The following is a 24,946-nucleotide window of genomic DNA, read 5'->3' as shown; positions in this document are numbered from 1 at the left end:
TCTCTTACTGTAGGGTCGTTCAGAGACATACAGTCATGCAATGTGATGTCTTTGGAATGTTCATATGACTGTTTCTATCGACCTGCCCCAGGCATCAATGTATACATGTAGAGATTTATTGCAAGATCGCATATAATGAATCTGGTATCTAGATATGACCTTATAGCTACGAAACATGCGGAGGCGTCGTAATCTATGAACTTTTTGTCTGTGTGAACTGATCACGAAGGCACTGCCTAAACATGGCAGATGTATAGGAACGAGTCCCTATGGTTGTACGCCGCGTTTAGCAATATCACGGCGGAGGACACCACATGTACCCGTGTGGGGAATTGAACCCAGATTTCGACGTGAAGTGCTAACGCTTTAATTACTGGGCTACCTCGACATAGGAACCGGGTATTACGTTTCCGTTGATCGCTTAGAAACTAAAACAGATCCATTGAGAGAAGGTTTCTGAACATTGTCACTTGCGTTATATTTGCACTGTTTCGTGTCACTTGACAAAAGGCAGGCGTGATCGAATAGTCAGACCTTAGATGCAACAATTATCTTTGCAGAGTCGCAGTGAAACTATTGGCACCAGAATGTGATGACCGTAGTTTTTGGTATTCATTAGTCTGAAAGCACCATACCCGAGATAAGCACAATACCCAAGATAAGCACATAACCGAGATAAGCACCATACCCGAGATAAGCACATACCCAAGATAAGCACATACCCGGGATAAGCACATACCCGAGATAAGCACAATACTCAAGATAAGCACATACCCGAGATAAGCACATACCCGAGATAAGCACCATACCTGAGATAAGCACCATACCCGAGATAAGCAGCATACCCAAGATAAGCACCATACCCGAGATAAGCACATACCCGACATAAGCACCATACCGAGATAAGAACTATACCAGAGATAGCACCATACCCGAGATAAGCAGCATAGCCCAGATAATCACCATACCCGAGATAAGCACCATGCCCGAGATAAGCACATACCCGAGAAAAGCACATACCCGAGATAAGCACCATACCCGAGATAAGCACCATGCCCGAGATAAGCACCATACTCGAGATAAGCACATACCCGAGATAAGCACCATACCCCGAGATAAGCACATACCCGAGATAAGCACATACCCGAGATAAGTACCATACCCGATTTAAGCACATACCCGAGATAAGCACCATACCTGAAATAGCGAGTTTTGTCGAAGTATCAAGCGGCTACGACCAGTGTCAACTCAGCAATAATTTTTCGGCTTGTCCCAGAATAACACGGGTGCACTTCAGCCTTTCCTCCAACATTAATTAGGCTCCTGTTTTAGTGAGAAAAAAAATACATATGCCTCGCACTGCAGGAAAAAGATTATGTGTCTTTTTCTTACAGACTACATTGAAATGACCAAGGAATACAGTTCGTTATTTGTATTTGTTTTGGGGAATATACTTCAGTTCCTCAGTTCCTAGAACATTCTGATCCGCCCCCAATTCTTCACCCAACCCCATCTCACCCCGACACACCCCACCCCACACTACAATGCGCCTACCCAACCCATCCCATGAATTGTTACACCCTTACAGGGTGTGGCTAGTGTTTGCGGTTACGCAATCTGTTTAACATGTATGCTTGATTCTACAGCAAAAAAAAACCCACACAATTATATGCCCACTCGTAAGATCCTGTCAGTAACTGATTGGCAGATGTCAACGGTCACTTGTTATACAAACACATATTCTCTTTTGCACGAAATATGTATTGACTCGACAGATCTTTTCAGCTAATGGAAGCGGATCGGCAAGACTTTCTATTACGTAACACTTGCTGACACGATGCTGTCTGTGATTCTGGGAATGGGCAGTGCTTAAAGCCACACCTGCACATATACATGAGCAATATAGAAAATCTTCACAATGAATTATTTTAGAAATATATTGTTGTGTGAGTTGAGGAGAAATCCTTTCTTCTCAAATGTATTCTTGTGTCACCGTGCAATTTTATTGTCGATGCAGTTCAGCACATTACACACGCTTACGGGTCTCTCCGAGTGAGTGAGTGAGTGAGTGAGTGAGTAAGTGAGTGAGTGAGATAGTGGCAGGTACACGTCATGGTCTGCGTGGGGAATCCAACTCAGGATGTGACGATACTCGTGACGCCACTTTTTAAGAGCGCTTTAAGCGTGTTTCATTTTGCCTAAGAACTATGCCTCACTCACTCAACGTAAAGTTCTCCCCATAGCTACACTCACTCACCTTTACGTTCTCACGATAGCTACTCTCACTCACTCACTCACTTACCTTCACTGTTCTCCCGATAGCTACACTCACTCACTGTTCTCCCGATAGCTACACTCACTCACTCACTCACTGTTCTCCCGATAGCTGAACTCACTTACTGTCATCACCGTTCCTCCGATAGCTACACTCAATCACTCGCTCATCTTCACTGTTCTCCCGATAGCTACACTAACTCACTCGCTCACTATTCTCCGGAAAGCTACACTCACTCACCTTTGCGTTCTCACGATAACTACACTCACTGTTCTCCCGACAGCTACACTCACTCACTCACTCACCTTTACTGTTCTCCCGATAGCTACACTCACTCACTCACTCACCTTCACTGTTCTCCCGATAGCTACACTCACTCACCTTCACTGTTCTCCCGATAGCTACACTCACTCACTCACTCACTGTTCTCCCGATAGCTACACTCACTCACTCAATAACTTACTCGCTCACTCACTGTTCTCCAGATAGCTACACTCACTCACTCAATAACTCACTCGCTCACTCACTGTTCTCCCGTTAGCTACACTCACTCACCTTTGCATTCTCACGATAACTACACTCACTGTTCTCCCGATAGCTACACTCACTCACTCACTCACCTTCACTGTTCTCCCGATAGCTACACTCACTCACTCACTCACTGTTCTCCGGATAGCTACACTCACTCACTCACCTTCACTGTTCTCCCGATAGCTACACTCACTCACTCACTGTTCTCCCGATAGCTACACTCTCTCACTCACTCACCTTCACTGTTCTCCCGATAGCTACACTCACTCACTCACTCACTTTCACGTCCTCCCGATAGCTAGTTAATTAGTTTGTCCCCCCTCTTCCTTTCTAATCGTTCATTTACCTCTCATCCATAAACCAGTCCGATGTCAGTATGTGCCAGAATAATAATAATAACAACAACAACAACAATAATAACAACAACAATTACAACAACAGCAATAGCAGCAGCAACAACAACAATAGTAAGAATTTGTTTACGCACATGTCATCTTTCCTGTAAAATCACAACACCACCACGCTGTCTAGTAGCACATCCTTCCCGAGACCTTTCAAATGCTTAACCTTACTCCAACAATACTACAGGCGACGACCATGTACTCCGACGCTTGCTATAATCAATCTCTAACGCCAAAAGAGCCCAGTTAGCGCTACTTATTTCCGATACAGAAGAGATGTGCTGTCGCAATACCACATTCGAGGGAGACATGTTATAGAGGAAGCACAACGTCCACACGTGCTTAGTGAGGAAGGATGTGCTCAATTCTAGCACAGCTGTCTGTATTTTGATGGTGATTGTCGAACGGGTTTTATCATCTGACGACTGCTGTGGTTTAAGTTTCGATGGAACCGATGGTGTCGAGTTCTTGGAGAACAGTTTCTTTGTAAGGTATTCCTCACGTTGAGAGGTGGCCAAGACAAAGGTAAGCTTCTGTGATATGGATTTCTTGTATATTTGACATGGTAACTCAGTATGTATTTAGCATGCAGGTTGTTTATTGATGCCTTGTAATGAACGCACGATGCAAATAATGTCAGTGTATGTGTGGTAGAAAAAACAAATGTGTTTAAGGCAAAAGAATACAAGGCTACCATTATACAATCAGAAATATGTGTCGGACTGTCTGGAATGGACAAAAAAAAATGTAAACCGTTGACGTATAAAAGATGAAATTCTTTCGGTATATTAATGAAAAGTAAATATTGATAGTTTTAAGTAAGGACAACATCACATGTCTGATAACGTTGTTACAACCTACACTGACACGTCGCTCCTAATTGTAATAAAGAAGTTGTTCATCCATAGATCTTATCCTTACTTAGTTATCATACTTCTAAATGCCTCTCAAAGAAATTGACAGTTTTTTATATTTGTTGGAGGCACTAGTCAAATATAGTGTTATGAGATAGTTCCATTTAATTTGGCGGTATATCGTGTTGAAATAATACCAAATTAAATATACTTCATGTACTTATCTCAGCGTTACGTAATTTGTAAATAACAGGTATATATACGAAGACATCCACTGAAAAAAATCGAATCACAAATGATATATGTTTTATTGCATTTATATAAAGCGCTCTGTTATTTTCATTTCATACAGAATGATTTGAGGTAACAAATGATTGCTGGGTGTATGATGTGTTTTCCACTTGGAATTTAATAGGATATTAATATTATAACTACATATTTGTTTTGAATTCCTTACAGTGAGAATATAACGGACAAACAATGTATTATTTCTGTTTTCTAACCCGTCTATGATGTTGGCAAGTATAAACCTTGAGAGAGTATGACATGAAAATGAAGACCAAATTTACAAAGACATAATCCTTATACATTGTATGTTGTACAACGAAGTACCAGATCTATAAAAGGGCAATATTATCAACCATTACACTATAAGTATGTAGAGTGTTTTAGGAATCATGTTTTCTATCTGAGGATTGAGAAGGGATCTTTCATATGTGTAAACACAAAATATTGACTTTTGTCTTGGTATTGTTTACCAGCGGCGGGGTTCTCAAACAAATGGTAGAATATATTGAATTCATCTGTGGTGTACAATTCAAAGTGTTTATCGTGCTTCCGGTATAGTGTTGCGTTGTACTTGTCACTTGAGGATTTGTTAAATAAAAAACATCACAGTGCGCCACTGAAGACGACAGCATAAGTAGTGGGAGACGGCGATGGCGTTGTCCACGGCTACATGACAACGTCATGGACGCCGTACTTGGGACATATCTGCTTCGTTCAGAGAAAAAACATGTAGATATTTTCTCTATTAGAGTACAAAGAGAATCGGATATAAGTACATTTTGAATATTATTGTTAACATGGATGTCCTTATTGTTGATGATTACGATTAATTAGGAGTATTTCCTTCTAAGATTTGTATTGCTAAATAATTTGTAATTTATTCCAACTGTCGAAATATGAATGTATGAGGTTAGTGTGCCTTGTATAGCGTAAAGCGCACATGTAAACTGTCGCACAAAATAAACATGTTACTGTGCAGTTCTGCATAATAATAAATTTGAGAGAATGTAACTGGAAAATAAAAACATATACGTTTACAAAAAATCTATTTTGATCATTTTATGTATTTAATTTTATCTATTTTGTTCAATTTGTAACGTGTACATGACATGACATGACATTCTTTTCATGACGTCATAGTGCAATGCAATGCAATGCAACGCAATGACGTCATACTTCCCATTCACTCAAAACCATACCAGCAGACATCTTTAGCTTCACCAACAACTTTGATCATACTTTGTATGGGGTGTCTGGCGCTATATATCATAATATAATATCATCATCATCATCATCGTCGTCGTCGTCTCGTCGTCGTCTTCGTTATTATTATTATTTACAGATTAAAATAAAAATTGCAGCAAGGAGGGTTTGGGTGATCCTGGCACAGTCAGGCTGGTTAGGCTCATCATCAATTCAGGGCCCTTGCGCCCTATACACGCACTCCAGACAGCGAATGGGACTTCTCCCAGGAAGCGCTGCCTTGTCAAACACACCCAGAACTTTTCGGAGAATGTGAAGACTCCCCAACAATGCAGCCTTCTGCATTACCAGAATGTCAGAAGGGCTGTATTCCTGGTAGCAAACCCGAGTACTCTCCCGATGTCTGTCAACAGATTGGGAGGTACCAAACCTAAGGCACCAAGAACAATGGGGAGTCGGACAACATGATACGTGGGTTGCAAGCGTGACATTTCGAACGCGAGGTCTGCATATTTGCCATGTTTTTCCTCAATCTTGTCAATCACATTAGTGTCAAAGGGGACAGAACATTCAATGATATAAATGATTTCATTGGATTTATCAAAAAGGACAAGGTCAGGTTTGTTGGCCTGGATACGTTTAAGGCTGTAATTGGGCCTATTCCAAAGAATTTTGTATTTATCATTTCCAATGACGCCCTCTATATATTCCGGGTCGCACCATGGGTGGACCTCAGTGTCAAAACCACCAGCATGGCGAGGACGGTAATAAAATGATCGCGCTACACCGTCATGTCGTTTAAGATACTGTGTTTGTGCCAAAGCTGGGCATCCACTGACAATGTGCTGGACAGTCTCATTAAATTCATTACATAATCTAGATGTCATATTTACATTTTGATGCAAAATCACACATTGACGGTTGCGAGTTGGGAGTGACTGATCCTGAGCAGCAAACAGAAAGCCTCCTGTTTCACTTATCATGCCAGACGACATCATCCAAATGAGAGACTCTGCAGGATTGCTGATCTTCTCAACACACTGCACATAAACTCGATGCAGTGGTCGTTCAGAAAGCCTCTCCAAACTGAGTCTAGATCTGGGCCGATTTGATATGGCACTTTCATTCATTTCTGTTCCGTCATTATTATTATTATTATTATTATTATTATTATTAGTAGTAGTAGTAGTAGTAGTAGTAGTAGTAGTAGTAGTATTATAATAATCATCATCATCATCGTTGTTGTTGTTGTTGCTATTTATATGTTAGAATTTCAACCAATCAAAATTCACATCAGCTTCTTATTGGGACATCATTAGAATAACGTAAATGGGGCTATCGCTCGTCTCTTTCCTGCACAATAACAAATGAATCCACGTCGCTGGTGCAACTGTAGTACAATATCAGTGGGGGTTACGGGTAGCGAGAACACTGCCGTGCAGCTATATTTCGGCGCGCTTGACTGATGAATGCTGTAAAGTGACGCAGGCCCAAGATTCTGGCCAATTGTGTCCCGCAGGAAGGGATGAAGTAAATGCAAGAGACATAGTTCTCAACAGTTAGATTTATCTGCATGATGAAGTTGGTAGGAATATTTACAGCCATATTGTGTGTCTCGGAGACGTTAAACACATGGCACAGAATGTCACCAGATTTACGTCTGGGAAACGCCTCCACGATGGTCGATCCCATTAGGACCTTGAGACTTTTCATTACTGAAAGTAAGAACAATGACATTTCTCATGTACACCTACATTTTTTAACCATTTAGCTTACAAGCTTGGCATTCCGAGCTGTCAGTGTGCCGGCTGCACATACACGACGTATGTCTAAACTATCAAACTTGTAATTGGGGTACTGAAAGTATGGCGGAGGGGGTGAGGGGTGTATCGTGCGTGTGTGTGTGCGGGTGGGTGTGGTACGAGCGTGTGGTATGCGTATGTGTGGGCTGAAAACGGGAATATCGAATATTATTTGTATGACAACATTTCAAGGAAATCAGTTGCAATCAGACCCAACATGGACAAACAGGTATTCCTATTCGAAGCCGATTATTACATGTTTTGTCTGGGCCAGACTAGATTACCGATCGGCCGCCCTGACACTGCTGGGATGTTGCTAAGTGGAACAACAGAAAACTTCTAGAATTGCGTAGCGTAAAACATATTGGTATTAATTGGTATTCATTTTCGGTATTAAAGGTTCGTTTGATACATGAATAATGCTTGGAAAAGGTTTTATACTATTGGGATGGAAATGATGAGAAAACAATTTAAAGAATACAACATCACGTCTTCTACTCCAAGTTCGACCGCCTTCACGGTACAGTGCGTCTACCCGGAGAGGTCGGGTTGGTTTCCTGGCCGGTCATACAAGAGACGGTAAACGAAGGTACTTGTTATTCCGCGCCTGACACTCGGCATTAATGGGATAAAACTGAATCAATTGGAACAAATTCTAAGTCTAAATCGCGGAGCAGCGCATATGCATTTCAAAATAATGAACTCCGCAAATAACTTTTCAAACATTGATTTGATTTCTCCCGCTGTTGAGTGCAACGAAGGTCAAACTGTCTTTGCAGGGTTGTGTTGGACACGACTCCATGTGAATACCAATCGATAAATACAGAAACGTAAATTCTTGAAGACGTCATTATGGTTGTATGCATAACGCAGTCGTTGCATATATACAACTCCGCTCCTTCCTAGAGGTTTTAAAGATTACATTTCGCTATATAATAATCAATATAACGTATCGCCAAAAAGATGGCTTCGTGCTATTTGTCAAAATTCTGCAGACTGTTAATAGTGTGCGCCATTACACATATATTGGCTTTCCTTCTGTGATGTCGCAACCGGATGCGGTTGCATTGCAACCACACACGTTATCTAGAAATAGATACAAGTACACCAACCGTACATATCCTAGCATATTGTGGGCACTAGTGACCCAGTCATCGAAGGCGCCGCAATTTGCATGCAGAGTTACGTCCCTTGAGCGTGCCAGAAATCTATGATCGTGGGTTCGAATCCCGGTTCGCCCCGATTATGTTTCTAGGTTTGTCAGCACCATACTGTCCGCAAGGGTTTCACCGAAGTGATAAACGTTTGACACCTACATCACTGTCCTTTTTTATGAAGCTGACACGCCTTGGATACTTTTAAAATCAGAGATAAATCAACTCACTCATTCACTTCTTGCATACTATGTTATGATGGAGAAGGGGGGCACGGGTGGACCAGTCGTCTAAGGCACCGCGATTCGCTGTGCAGAGTTGCGTCCCTTGGCCACACCAGAAACCTATGATTGTGGGTTTGAATCCCGGTTCGCCCCGATTATGTTTCTAGGTTTGTCAGCACCATACCCGTGCTCGCTGGTTTCACCGAAGTGGTAAACGTCTGAGACCTGCATCACTTCGGGCTTTCCTCCCACATTAAGCTGACACGCCGTGATATAACTGGTATACTGTTAAAAGCGGCGTTAAACCCAACTCACTCACTATGATGGAGAAGTCACGTGGGGAACCCGTGGAAGAATTGGTTCTAGGCAATCAGTGTTACTTGTAAGACGCGGCTACCTCGATCTGGTGGCCAGGCGGGTTGATTGTGTGTCGTAACCAAACGTTGAACATGAATCAATAAGAGATTTGTCTGGCCCAGACTTGAATGGTTATAGGCCACAGTGATATGATTCGAGCTACGATGTAGGATCGTAACTCTGCAAAGAGACGTTACTTTGCAAAGTAAAATGAGGCACCACAGACGACCTGACCACTATACCAGGGTTAGTGAGTGAGTATGGTTTTACGCCGCTTTTAGCAATATTCCAGCAATATCACGGCAGGGGACACAAGAAATGGGCTTCACACATTGTACCCATGTCGGGAATCGAACCCCGGGTCTTCGGCGTGACGAGCGAACGCTTTAACCCCTATACCAGGGTTAAACAATCTAGCTTTGAGGAAGGAATTTTCTGCTGTTTTTGTTATGGTCGTTGAAAACAACATGAGATTTTTAATAAGATCGGTGGTAAATGAGGATCGGATGTCTGATTATGTGTCATCGTACACCGACGGCGTTGACCGTTTCTCATGCTATCAATCACCGGTTTACCGGATCCAGAAATACTGACATGTCATCGTGAAATTTGCCGAAGCACTGCTGACTACGATGAGACCGCCTCCGTGGTCTAGTGGTAGAGCGCTTGCCCGGACAGTGGAAGTCCGGGGGTTCGATCCCCGGCCGCGTCATACCAAAAGATGTTAAAAGATGGTACTTGTTGTTACACTGCCTGGCGCTCGGCATAGAGGGGCTGAAACAAGTACTGGTCGGCTCGGAGTCATGCTGTGTCTGAGTGGGGTATTCATGTTAAACTGCGGCATGGTATCTCAGTGGGCTAGCACTATAGAATTGTTATTAGCTCGGACATAGTACAAGCAGCCACATGCACACATATGCATGCACGTTGCCATATTAATGCAATATTCTTGAACGCGACTTTAAATCCCATTTCACCTCACCTTACTGACTGCCGTCGAAATCATTCACTTACAGTTTTATAATCCTTAGTTTCTACGCTCTTAGCCTTGAAAACATTTACGTTGAAAGATGACATTGTCATTTCACCCTCGTGTTATGTCCTGTAAGACAAGACAGGACGTTAATCAAATTCAGTCGATAAGAAATAGATGTAGTAATTAGCGCTGAGACCCACGGGATTGGGATCTCATAGCCCGACATGTTTGCAGGAACATCTCACACAAAACATGTGAGAATGGCTTCCATGGTGGAATGGTGACTATTTCGGTTTTTCGATAATCCCTGATATCGATTTTCCAATTACGAGTCACGTCTAATTTCCTCCATGATATTTTTGAAAATGTGGTTACAGGAGCTTCATTGGGCGTGAATGAGGTTCAGCATGTGGAGTGTGGAGTGTGGTGGTGGTGTACTGAATGGATCGTATCGTTGGAGAAGTACGAGATTAGGTGTGCTGTTTTTCCAGACCTGGGCTGTGGAGTGTGTAGAAGAGTGTGGAGTGTGGTGTTGGTGTACTGAATGGATCGTATCGCTGGAGAAGTACGAGATTAGGTGTGCTGTTTCTCCAGACCTGGGCTGTTGAGTGTGGAGCGTTGAGTGTGGACTGTGGAGTGTGGAGTGTGGAGTGTGGTGGTTGTGTACTGAGTGGATCGTATCGTTGGACAAGAACCGGATTAGGTGTGCTGTTTCTCCAGACCTGGGCTGTGGAGTGTGTAGAAGAGTGTGGAGTGTGGTGGTGGTGTACTGAATGGATCGTATCGTTGGAGAAGGACGAGATTAGGTGTGCTGTTTTTCCAGACCTGGGCTGTGGAGTGTGGAGCGTTGAGTGTGGACTGTGGAGTGTGGAGTGTGGTGGTGGTGTACTGAATGGATCGTATCGTTGGACAAGAACCGGATTAGGTGGGCTGTTTCTCCAGACCTGGGCTGTTGAGTGTGGAGTGTGGAGAAGAGTGTGGAGAGTGGAGGGTGGGATGTGGTGGTGTTCTGAATGGGTCGTATCGTTGGAAAAGGACGATATTAGGTGTGCTGTTCCTCTGGACCTGGGCTGGGTTGAGCGTGGAATGTGGAGCGTGGAGTGTGGAGTGTGGAGAGTGGAGGGTGGGGTGTGGTGGTGTTCTGAATGGGTCGTATCGTTGGACAAGGACGATATTAGGTGTGCTGTTTCTCTGGGCCTGGGCTGTGGAGTGTGGAGAAGAGTGTTGAGTGTGGTAGTGAAGTTTTGAATGGGTCGTATCGTTGGACAAGGACGATATTAGGTGTGCTGTTTCTCTGAACCTGGACTGGGTTGAGCGTGGAGCGTTGAGGATGGGGTGTGGTGGTGTACTGAAAGGGTCGTATCGCTGGGCCTTGATATAGGGCTTGCAAAGTGAAGAGGATGATGTGTGAAGTGTGAAGTTTCCCAGACTGTGGAGTGTGGAGTGTGGAGTGTGGAGGGTGGTGTGTGGAGTGTGGTGTGGAGGGTTGAGGGTGGTGTGTGGAGTGTGGAGCCAGGAGGGTGGAATGTGGAGGTTGGTGTGTGTGTGTGTGGAGTGTGGAGGGTGGAGGGTGGAGGATGGAGGGTGGAGTGTGGAGAGTGGAGTGTGGAGTGTGGAGTGTGGAGGGTGGAGTGTGGAACGTGGATGGTGGAGGGTGGAGGGTGATGGATGGATGGTGGAGTGTGGATGGTGGAGCGTGGAGTGTGGAGTGTGGAGTGTGGAGCGTGGAGCGTGGAGCGTGGAGGGTGGAGGGTGGAGAGTGGAGGGTGGAGTGTGGATGGTGGAGCGTGGAGCGTGGAGTGTGGAGGGTGGAGGGTGGAGCGTGGGGTGTGGAGGGTGGAGAGTGGAGGGTGGAGTGTGGAGTTTGGAGGGTGGAGGGTGGAGTGTGGAGCGTGGAGGGTGGAGTGTGGAGTGTGGAGCGTGGATGGTGGAGGGTGGAGTTTGGAGCGTGGATGGTGGAGGGTGGAGGGTGGAGGGTGGAGTGTGGAGTGTGGAGGGTGGAGTAAAGTGCTGGTAAGTGCTGTAGACACTGCTAAATATAGCCTCAATAAAGTCACCTGACTGCCGACATTTACCCGGATAGTAATCGCGTGATCAAAACTCAATGACGATGTTTATCGTAAGCAAAATGGATATTACTTGCAAAGCGCACTTTGCATTTTTAACTTACTGTAACTGAGATTTCTTATCGGCGGAATGGCTTGTTTTTACTGTATCAGCACACATGCTTCGTTAATTAATCATTGCGGTATTTCGTGATTCTGCTTTACGTGGCGAGGACTATAGTGAACCATTCAAAAGAAAAGTACGCCTATTCAAAACATTTTCCCCTCCTTCACCATTACCGCTTCGAGCGGTAAATGATTAAGACAGGAAAGACAAAAGACTCATTTTCCTGTGATGGAACAAAGCCAATGTAACACGATGCAATTATTGGTTTCAAATTAACTTTTTGCTTGCCTGCACAAAACACGTTCATCATGTCCTAACCCGGCTGAAACACAGAAGCCTTTCATTTAATTATTGTGGCCACTTCTTACCATCCAGTTAACACTAGAATTCCCAAAGAGTCCACTGACATCGCTACAAGTTACTATGCCTGAGCTATGACGCAGATATAGGTAACGTGGTCATTAAATATCCAACAATATAATGTATGGTTCCTTAAAAATAATCACGATATTGTGCTTAAACGTTTGGAACCCAATTGTCCAGAATCACACCTCCTTGCAAAGTTCGCCGTTTCGTATTGACATGAAAAACAAATGTCAATTACATTTCGAGATCTAGCGTCAATTTAAATGAATGAATTAGCACCATTACGCAACATTACAGATACATCATTGAAGAGGACCAAAGGAATGCGCTATGTGACATTTAATGTTCTGTAAAATCTCCTAAGGGAATGAGCTTGCTTCATACGAATATTCTCAGTTACTATCATGGTTAAAAAACAGTGATCCACCACAGTCCATATTACAAGTTCATCTAGTGGTACATTATATCCCTGCCCACTAGTAGTGATATATAACTATTAAGAACCAAACATTGGTCTTACTATCCAAGGCTACTAGTAGCGGTAAAGCGATATCCAGCCTACTAGTTGGGTAAAGTGCCATCATGATAGCAGTGTTACAGTGTAGTGCTGGTCCTGTACTTCTCTACCATGTGAGGGGCGGTCGGGTAGCCTAGTGGTTAAAGCGTTCGCTCGTCACGCCGAAAACCCGGGTTCGATTCCCGACATTGGTACAATGTGTGAAGCCCATTTCTGGTGTCCCCCGCCGTGATATTGCTGGAATATTGCTAAAAGCGGCGTAAAACAATACTCACTCACCCACTCTACCATGTGAAGGGCGTACGTGATGCCTTGCTGATTCAATCTGCGTGAATAGTATACGCTGTTATTTATTTGCTCAATGCTCTATAATTCGTCACGCCGAAGACCCGGATTCGATTCCCGACATGGGTACAATGTGTGTCCCCCGCCGTGATATTGCTGGAAAATTGCTGAAAGCGGCGTAAAACCATACTCACTCACTCACTTACTCACTCACTGAGTGCTATTATATTTTAATACCAAAAATAGCCATTGTTCAATGGCTTCTCGTAATCACAATCTTCTCTCAATTCTTATCATGTTCGCAACGATGACACGATTCCACAGAATCTTTGACGTCAGTTTGATGCTTTAGATAACGTCCATGCCACTTTGTTGGGGTAAACATATTGATCTTTTGATGTACTTAAAACTGTACTTGTTTATGGTCTCACGGAAGCTGTCTTAAACAAGATGGATGGCATCTGCACAACACGAATTGAATTGAATTAGATGAACTTGGATGATTGGCTTGGAACCGAACTACAAGACTAATTACATTCAAGGTCGGATGGTAGCTGCACCCTCCCTTGTCATGGATTAATACTCGGTTTAACTGCTATTACCTTGATGGAAATAGGTTTTTATTGGCACTAAGTGAACCCTTGAAGTATTCTTATGGCCACATTATTATCGGTATCTCGTTTTATACCACAACATGCAACAGTATGTCCTAATCGTCCATGCGTTTTGATGCTGATACAAATAGAACCCTAGTTTGGCGCAAGGTTCAATGAGTGAAAAGCAAACGAGTAGCTCTTCAAATAGTTCGGCACAAGATTCAGTGAATGTGCGATCGAGAGGCTCTTCAAATGGTATGGCTCAGAATTCAGTGAGTGAATGGGCAAGTAGCCCTTCAAATGGTTGGGCTCAAGGTTCAGTGAGTGTGCTATCGGGTGGCTCTTCAAATAGTTTGGCTCAAGGTTCAGTGAGTGAGCGAACGAGTAGCTCTTCAGATAGATTGGCACACGGGTTCAGTCAGTGAGCAAGCGAGAAGCTCTTCAAATGGTTTGGCACAAGATTCAGTGAGTGTGCTATCGGGTGGCTCTTCAAATAGTTTGGCACAAAATTCAGTGAGTGAACGGGCAAGCAGCTCTTCAAATAGTTTGGCACACGGTTCAGTGAGTAGATTCAGTGAGTGTGCTATCGAGAGGATCTTCAAATAGTTTGGCAAAAGATTCAGTGAGTGAGCAAGCGAGAATCCCTTCAAATGGTTTGGCACATGATTCAGTGAGAGTGCTATCGGGTGGCTCTTCAAATAGTTTGGCCCAAGGTTCAGTAAGTAAGCGAGTAGCTGCTTCAGTGAGTGAGCGAGCGAGTGAGTCTGGTTTGACGCCCCTTTGAACACTAGTTTGGTTTCACTGCTTAGCAGCTTGATGTGAAAGGAAAGTCCGAAGTGATGAAGATTTAAAACATTTACAACCTTGGTGGAACCCCGGATGGGTTAATGTGCTGACAAAGAAATAATGGAATCATACCAGGGCATCTCACAGCCACCCAGACTCCCTCCCCAACCCAACCCAGTTCTAGGAAAAGCGTCAATATCCCTACATAGTCTTACATATCCTAACTACAATATACCTGCCAAGACAAGTCGTATCCTGAACCGTCGCTCGGAATAACAAAGAGCTTATAGTCTAGAATTTCAGGCGTGCGTGTTCTCATAGCTGTTCTCAATGCCAATCAAATACGTTTATCTTGGGGCATTGGGTACCCTATTGTTATCTGAGTGTAGAAGCATCAACATCTGACGTTAGTCTCCACAACTACATGTAAACAGGCAGACATACAGACACACACAAACACACACAAATATACATCCATCTTGGTGTTCTCTTTAAATAATGTATAAAAAATGTTAACGTATCGAACCCCTTTTCATGTCGCCTTTCCTATCGTACGCGGACTGTTATATTTGCATAACGCCACTTATGGCCTTCCCGCTTTATTGTCATAACGTTTTCAATATTTTGGTACATCTTCAGCGGCAAATTACAGAGAATGTGATGACGTCACGCCGAATAGTCTTCCCAGTCCTTACACTAATAGCACACACTTTGGAAGCATGACTTTTAAGGCCATGATGTGTCACGACTCCTACCGAGCATATAACCCTTTTAAAATCATATTAGCGCACCGAGCATTTGTATCACGATGAATCCATCAAACAAGTGGGATGAACGTACCCCCCACCCCACACAACCATTCATTTAAACGAACCAACTTCTTCTGACGCCCTTGTTCAATCCTGATATCTGATTAATTGTTCAAGGTTTCAATCGCCTTGAAACTATAAAATATAATGACTAACATGAAAGCCTTCTCAAGCAGACTCTTTCCCTTCAGCGCACTGACGCTAGCATTGCTTTCTCCGATAAAATATCAACGATCTTTTCAAAGACAGACTTCTTTAGAAATCAACATAAGGCAATGTGCTTTCGTCTCCTGCCACCAATTAGTGATTTTTAATAACGATTCTATCATCGTATCACCTTTGGGTTAATGCCAATGGCACCATATTGCTTCTTTGTATTTCACGACAGTTGTTAATAAATTAGAATTAACCTGCTAATGGAGACATGCTTTCGTCCTCTTATCCTCAAATGCACTTGCAAGACATGTATAAAACGCTTTTAAGTAAATAATTGATGACCATGTTCAAATTTAAGGTTACAACGCTCCCATTAGTTCCCTGACATGTATATGATCTTTAAACATTATTCAAACCAACATTAGTTGCTAAACCAGCAGTATTACTGTATACAACATTATCATTTTGACAAAGTTTTCCATATGTCTTCTAAGGAACGCAATCTGAAAAGAAGTGAAACAATATCGAAAAATCGAAACCATATGTTTCCAGAGGAATTCCTTGCACCACTGACAAGGGCAACGTATACCCTGGATTTCATATATTTTAAAAATATTTTTTATATTTTTTTTAAAAACAGATTGGGCAAACATAGTATCGATTACAAGGCATATTAGCAGCTATGTGCATCACCGATTCGCATTGATGTTAGTTTTTAATATCCAGTGATTGATTGAAAACTCTAATAAACTGAATAAAGTGGTTTGGAATATAATATCAGTTTGAAACACCTGATACTTGATAATTCAATATTAAGCATCATAGTATTGATTAAACAAAATACGGATGATATTAATGTCCTACAAACATTAAGTATGTAACGGTGTTGTCATACATAACATTAATCAACATGATACATGAAGGGAAGATCTGTGCGAAAACACAAATCACATGTACACATTATAGCATATGACTACGGAACACGATATCTGTTTCCGAGACTCATCTTTCAAGCTACATAAATCTGTCCTCTACAGCGAGGGTGCAAACAGGCGGAAAGTCTATCCGATCCAAAGGGATGCTTCTGTGCATGAACATAACATCATCAATACTGAACGTAATTTTGTATCCATCAATCATCGCACAGGTCGCACCTTGACATCAATCATTCTCAGAAAGTATGTTCCAACAGAGGTCTCCCTGCCAGTCTTCTTACTAGTTAGGCCATGTAAGAAGCATTTCTTGCTTTTCATCACAACAAAATCTGTAGTGGATTGGTTGCTAATTATATTTAGTGTATTCCCAAACAATTTACACTTGAACTGCCGTAGGGTAGCCTAGTGGTTAAAGCGTACGTTCGTTATGCCGAAGGCCCTTGTTCAATTCTCACATGGGTACAATGTTTGAAGCCCATTTCTGGTGTCACCCGCTGTGATACTGCTGGAATCATGAAATCCAAACTCACTCACTCACTCTCTCATGCGTGTAATGAAAAAATCATTGAGTATTTGTCGGGGTACCATGACGCCTCCCCAAGCTTCAAACATTATTTTTTCTCACTCACGAATGACATTGTTCGTTGCCAGGACGTGTTACATAAAAAGTGCAACTTTTGAATGGAAATTATCTGTATAAATGCGGTACCGGGACGGAAATGGTCATAAAAAAATAAAAAGATATTCCAGGTTGTCCGATGTTTAGGTCGCTGTTGAGAAACAACACTTATCTATGCGGCCTTACAGATCAGATATCTGCTGTGATTGCAGTTTGTCCCAGCAAGTCCGCATTCAGCCTTTTGGTATTGATTGATTGTATTGGGGGCTTCTATGGCCTGTAATTAGCTCGAGTAGCGTTCCTGTTCTCAGTGTGTCAGAGGGTCACCCTACTTAACGCCAAACCCGTCCGCTGCCGACCTCGTGTGTCTTGATGCCCAATGGCCATGTTTATTCATTGTCCGTTGTCAATCACAGTTCGATACCGTTAGGCAAGAGCAGATTACTCTAGACAGCACGTGCTGTTACTGTTAATCAACCCAGTCTGTCCCGAATTAGAATAGAACCACAGCATTCTGATGCTTGTCGACTGAATTGAATTGGGTGGCCTGGCTTGGTGAGGGGTATATAACGTTGCTCATAATATCAACCACTGTTTTTTCTGCCTCGACAATTATGTACAGACGCCGTGATATTGCTGACTGCGGCGTCAAACAACATGTAAATCACTCAAGTAAGTCATGCCGGGTTAACGCACCGGATTGTATTTCAAATGAGGCACCAGATGATAGTTAACTGTTAAAGGTCTTGAACAATCATTTTCTCGAAAAGCTGTGTTTCACGATGTACTATCAGTGCGTTACGTGATGATGATAGTGTACATGAATAAAAGATCCTGATATGATGAATTCGAATACAGCGAATACTCGGCTATTTCAAACTTAATCTAACAAACTCATCATACAACGATATGACGAATAGTGTGTGAGCGAGTATTGTTTTTACGCCGCTTTCAGCAATATTCCAGCAACATCACGCCGGGGGTCACCAGAAGTGGGCTTCACACATTGTTCCCATGTCGGGAATCGAACCCGGGTCTTCGGCTTGACGAGCGAACGCTTTAACCACTAGGCTACCCGACCACTCCAAATGATGAACAGTTTATATTGAAGTTCTTATATGGACTGTTTGATTTGCATTTGTAGAAGTTTGTAAGTAACAGGAAAAACAAGATATTTTATGCATGACCACTTCTTTATTCAATAACAACGTCTTTATTCATTTATGATGCGACGTTTCGGTATAGATCTGTGTACCATTATCAAGCAACAGTGACGTGAGACAGCACAGTGCAGATTTATATACATCCAATAAGGATTAATGAAAACAACATGAGAGTATACTTGATTAACAACAACAACAACAACAACAACAACAGCAAAGGATAATAATTGATTGATATGGTAAGCCATCAATGATTAATTGAAGCCATGGTCCAAAAATACACTGACTTCACTCGGGGAGTAGACCATCATGAGTAGATCCGCGGCCTGCCTATGGGTTCCCCTCTGCCCCCATCCTTACTGAAATCTACATGGCATCATATGAACAGCCAACCTTCAGCTACTCACCCATCTACTGGTACAGGTGAGTCGATGCCACTTTCGTTATCCTGCAACAAGACCAAGCCATGCTCCTGCCACACCTCAACCAACAGCACTCTTGTCTCCAGTTCATCATTGAAACTGAGAAGAATGGCCAACTTCCTTTCTAGACGCCCCGGTTACCAGATTATCACCAATAAGATCCAAACCACTTTCTACAGAACGCCATTTGATCAGTACATTCATGTTAACTTCATCCCCTGAAAACCAAAACCGGCATTATCTCCACCCTCACCAGATGAGCCATCAATCACTCCTCTACCAGACATACAGCTAATATTTTCAGCACCTCCGCCATGTATTCATCCCGTTCGTCACCACTCGCCCCTTTCCGTAACCTGCAAGAACACTCGTCCCCCTATCGATGAATGTTATGTGCGAAAATACGACAAACCAATCAGAATGCGCGTATGATTTCAAGTTCCTCGTCAAAGAATCCCTCAGAAATAATTTTAGATTTTACATATGTCTTGCATCTAAAAATATACCCAAGACACAGTTAAATGTGTTCAATCATACTGTATAATTCCGCATGTCCCGATGTGCTTTAAATTGCATCTGAAAAATATATAATATATGGGGAAATAATATGTGAACCATGCAGCAACGAGTTGACAATTGTTTTAAGTATGCCCGTTTGCGCTAAGACGGAACCCGGTCGCAAAAATGGCCATAAGAGGGGCACGAGTCGCTATTCGGCTTGTCCCGGAATAACACGAGTTGGTCACGAATGGTATTCATCCATTTCAACCACGTCCCAACAAAGCTAGTCGACAAAATCACCATAAGCATCCTCCATTCAGCATCTAAACCAACCAGCAAACCTGAGACAGCCCAAATCCGAATCTCCATCACCTTCATAGGAAAGACCTCCCACCCCACCATCCGCCTCATCAAGAAGCAAGCACCATGGAAACGTATTTCACCAGTTCTAAACCCCTGAAATCCCTACTGAAAGCCCATGGCAGGAACACGACAAACCATCAAGAGCCTAAAAGCGTTGTCTATAAAATTAGTTGTGACTGCGGCAATGCCTATGTAACTAAGACCATTCCAACTTCTAAATGCCACTCAAAGAAGTAATGCCTATGTAATTGAAACTTCCCGCCCCATAAACTTCAGAATAAAAGAACATAAACATCTACCACAAAGTCAGGCCGAAAATCAACCACCTGAGACCACGTCATCAACTGCCCTAAACACAACATCATGTGCGACAGTGTACAGATCCTGTATCTTACAATCTCCATGGCTGCACCCAACGAAAACTAGCAGAAGCAGTTCAAGTCCGAGGCCACAAGCCATCAATCAACAAAGATCAAGGATACCTAATCCCATCCGCATACAATGAATAGATAAAATAACAAAATGCTGAAGCTACAACCTCTAATTAATCCAGTCAGCATTGTATATTTGTACCATGTAGAGATGGGTTCTTTCTATTATCAATCAACCATTTGTTCATTCTGTTGTTTGGGAGCATGGGTGGCCCAGTCGTCTAAGGTGCTGTGATTCGCTGTGCAGAGTTGCGTCCCTTGGGCATGCCAGAAACCTATGATTGTGGGTTCGAATCCCGTTTCGCCCCAATTATGTTTCTAGGTTTGTCAGCACCATACCCGTACACGTGGGTTTCACCAAAGTGGTAAACGTCTGAGACCTGCATCACTCCGGGCTTTCCCCCCACATTAAGCTGACACGCCGTGATATAACTGGAATACTGTTAAAAGCGGCGTTAAACCAAACTCACTCACTCACTCACTCACACTCTTTCTGTTGTTACTGTATCAATCAACCATTATTCTTTGTTCTTGGTAATCCCTTTCATGTATACTCTCATGTTGTTTTTGTTCATCCGTATTAGATGTACAGTCAAGTCGCGTTAATCCGACATTGTTGGTTGCATATGATTATGTTGGATTAACGAGTATGTCGGATTAACGAGTATATCGGATAAACGAAATTAGGCAGTAACAACGTTCGTGATCGAAAATCGGACAACTACACGATGTACATGTATAACGATTCAAACATAAACACGTTGTAATAGAAAAAGAGGAAAAGGCAATATTCATATTGTTATGTTACATTGTTAGCAGAATATGGTTTCTAATTATGCAACCTCTAAAGTTTAACGCAATGTATGACTCATTCTAAATACTTTTTTTAAGCATAGCCTGGTATGGATAAAACCCTGCACTTTGATGTCGTACTTCACTCTTGCTTGACAACGGAATAAGGATCTAAACCGAAACGTTGCATCATGATAGATTAAAGAAGTTGTCATCCATAAACTATATTGTTTTACTGTTCTTATCTGGAGTTAACAATGTTTCTATTGATCTCGAAATCAGATTATTTTAAACAATGTCTATTTCTCTGTTCTTTGACCTCGTGTTATGGAATTCACTTCCATTTGTCATCAGGTACTTTGACAATATTAACACATAAAAGACAAAATTCAAAACCAATATGTTTGCACGCATAAGCCTATCATTAAATATAAGCGATAAAACCATTTCCAAATTCATAAGAAATATCTGCGAAAATAAAATCGATTGTACGATTCCGACTATATCATGAGCATGTGTTTATGAATCACTATCCAATAGTGATGATAACAGGTGTTCGCGAAAAAGTGAGCGTATCCTGCCACACCGGTGGCACCTGCCACAAACACACGCAAAGGCAAGTCAATATGCACCTGAAAATAAACCCGTGTGCATATGGTAAAAAGTCAAAAGAAGGAATTGTACCGGACATCACTCTTGTCAAAAGGCGCTAATGAGAACACGTGTTGGAAAGGGCGCTATATAGATATGAGTTATTGTGACATGGGAAATAGGTATCCCTCCCCAGCTACATTAGAACCCAGGGTAACGCCAATAACGTTATTCCTAAGCAATGACATAAACATTCTGAGGGACCTTGTCAGTATTCAAGAATAACTCTGTCTGTATATCGATTAAGCACTAAACCACCGAAATGGTGTGGTTTCGTGGTTGTCTTCACCGCCTTTCTCATTACTCGGCGTCGTAAATCGCAAGGACTAACGGTTGAACCTACTAAGTTAAGCCATTGGGCATCACGGATTCCGGCGTGGGAACTGAAAAATATTTTGGTGCTATTGTGTTGATTAATAGTTAAAAGATATTAATTGATCAGAATGTGAAATTAGTAGAAGAGTTACGTTGCTCTAGCTCGATCTCTCCCTATTTATAATGTCACACAATTTTTAAGTATACTGATAATGTGGAACACATTATACACATGCATAAATACATATATATATATATATGCATCTGCAAAACACATCATAACAAGTACTTGAGCTGCATCAATGGATATAATATAATTGCTAACGCCAGACAATAACAAATCTCGATTTTCCGTCGAAAAAGATTCCATGCGGCGTAAAAGGCAAAATAGCGATGAAAAACTTATGAAAGTATTCCTGAAAATCAGTGATAACTCCATTCGCGTGAATGGTACTGATAACACCCATTTAGTTGTCATTGATTGAAATTATAATCAAAGTTTCTCAGATAATATCATGCTTATGATAAAGTCGGAATCGTACAATCCTCTCTGCTTTTAGCAGATATTTGTTAGGTTTGTTTGTTTTGTTGCAATGTTGTTTTCTTTCCACTGCAAATTTTGTGAGTGGGGGATGCTACCCTTTTGTTTTGTTTGTTTGGTGTTTAACGCCGCACTCAACACATTCTAGCAATATGACGTCGCTCTGTAAATGATCGAATCTGGACCAGACAATCCAGTGACTGACATCATTAGCATCGATCTACTCAATTGAGTTACGTTGACATACATCAACCAAGTCAGCGAGCCTGACCATTCGATCCCATTGGTCGCCTCTTACGACAAGCATAGTCACCTCTTACGTCAAGCATAGTCACCTCTTACGGCAAACATAGTCACCTCTTACGACAAGCATAGTCACCTCTTACGGCAAACATAGTCACCTCTTACGACAAGCATAGTCACCTCTTACGGCAAGCATAGTCACCTCTTACGGCAAGCATAGTCACCTCTTACGACAAGCATAGTCACCTCTTACGATAAGCATAGTCACCTCTTACGATAAGCATAGTCACCTCTTACGACAGGCATAGTCACCTCTTACGACAAGCATAGTCACCTCTTACGATAAGCATAGTCACCTCTTACGGCAAGCATAGTCATCTCTTACGGCAAGCATAGTCATCTCTTACGACAAACATAGTCATCTCTTACGGCAAACATAGTCACCTCTTACGTCAAGCATAGTCACCTCTTACGTCAAGCATAGTCACCTCTTACGGCAAGCATAGTCATCTCTTACGACAAGCATAGTCACCTCTTACGGCAAACATAGTCACCTCTTACGACAAGCATAGTCACCTCTTACGTCAAGCATAGTCACCTCTTACGGCAAGCATAGTCACATCTTACGACAAGCATAGTCACCTCTTACGTCAAGCATAGTCACCTCTTAGGACAAGCATAGTCACCTCTTACGACAAGCATAGTCACCTCTTACAGCAAGCATAGTCACCTCTTACGGCAAGCATAGTCACCTCTTACGGCAAGCATGGGTTTCTGATGACCAATTCCGACCCGTATCTTCACGGGTCTGAGATACATGTAGGTGTTATGAATATTGACAGGGGTTTGTCGCTTTTATCAATGAAATCATGAACTTCTTAGACATTTTTCATAATTATATTTATTGCCACCAAAAAGAAATGTGTCTAAGTCCTTATGCCATATCGTGTTGTTCAACTGCATCTCTTGTAGTTAATGAAATATCATATCGAATGCACTCCCTTTTTTATATTCAAATGATATGCTTTCGCCGCGTCTTCAGCGGTTGTATGATTTTGAAACAAATCTTCAAACTCATTCCGAAATTATCAACTCGCTCCTTTGATTAAACGCACTCAAGTAAGCGCTTAGAATGTCCTGTCGCTCGACGTGTCCTATTTTTAAATCCAATAATTCCCACGTTGATGTCGAGTATTATGTGTATTTAAAGACTCTTCAAACTGAATGAGAATAATAACTAGGAGTGGAAATAATTCCTTGTCATGAAAACCACTTAGATAATGAATAAATCATTGTGTCAATATAAGGTTGCCCAGTTTACGAGAAAGCAATATATTTTCATGTTTCTTGGGGGATTTTTATCAGCTTCTGTAGTAATGGGCGACCAAGGTCTTGACGAACGGTGCTCCGGGTTGGTTATTTTAAAAAAAAATATCGACTTTCGTTCTCATTATGGAAGTTTCTCTTTTGTCTGAAGTAGGTTAATGATCCAGATTTACGATTTGGAATAAAAGACGAATAGTATTACGATCGCTCACATGTCCTTAACAAGGTATATCATCTCGAGGGATTTACTATCTGGTACGGATATAGAAAGTCCGCTAGCATACAAACATGTACAAGATTTGTCAGCGTGCGAGTGAGACATGGTGCAGTTTGCAACAATGTTGTAGCCCTGTCGACCTGAGATCAATGAAAAAGGCTAACCATTGATTAAAGCGATGTTACAGAATGTGTTTCGTAATGTCAACAAGGTTATAAACGAGTGGTTGATAATGTCATCACTCTTACAGACTAGTGGTTGATAATGTCATCACTCTTCCAGGAGGTGTTTCGAGGATGGCCTGATGTGTCATTATGTTGCACGCATGTTATTGACAGATACGTGTACATTTCAGGAGGCGTGCAACAGTTCGCTGGGGGACAGTCTGATGTGGCCTCAACGAGGCATTCAGAGTCAGGAGGAATGTCTGGCGAAATTGGGGGATGCTGCATTTCCCAATGACGGAGGTGAGTCGAGTTTGATTTCATAAGTACACTGTCAGTTAGACAGTCAGCTTCAAGTAGACGAATATTGTTCATTAGTTGTTGTTACGGGCGTGTCCGTGCAGTAATGAAAACGATGGAATCCTGCTATATATAAAGTAGAGTACGTAAGCTTTACGGGTGCATAATTCTCGCTGGGCATGGACGTAATTCTAAGACAACGTAATCTTTG

At 42.3% G+C, this 24,946-nt stretch overlaps 1 protein-coding gene across 5 annotated transcripts in view; it reads left to right on the top strand.

The window, feature by feature from the left end:
* The window catches only part of LOC124148049 (PDF receptor-like), a 257,692-nt gene that overhangs the window by 173,715 nt on the left and 59,031 nt on the right, over nt 1–24,946 (top strand). For 4 of the 5 annotated variants that reach the window (XM_048386698.1, XM_046518981.2, XM_046518982.2 and 1 more), the window contains exon 3: nt 24,627–24,738. In XM_048386698.1, the coding sequence (XP_048242655.1) occupies nt 24,627–24,738 (112 nt within the window). Of the gene's footprint in view, nt 1–3,430; nt 3,733–24,626; nt 24,739–24,946 lie in introns of those variants that run through there. The other variant, XM_048386709.1, reaches the window with a different exon arrangement.

The sequence above is a fragment of the Haliotis rufescens genome, unplaced genomic scaffold (genome assembly GCF_023055435.1).
Source record: "Haliotis rufescens isolate VD_foot unplaced genomic scaffold, xgHalRufe1.0.p SCAF_10, whole genome shotgun sequence".
Lineage (NCBI taxonomy): Eukaryota > Metazoa > Mollusca > Gastropoda > Lepetellida > Haliotidae > Haliotis > Haliotis rufescens.
The sequence above is the reverse complement of the archived record's forward strand: the minus strand, read 5'-3'. Positions and strand labels throughout refer to the sequence as shown.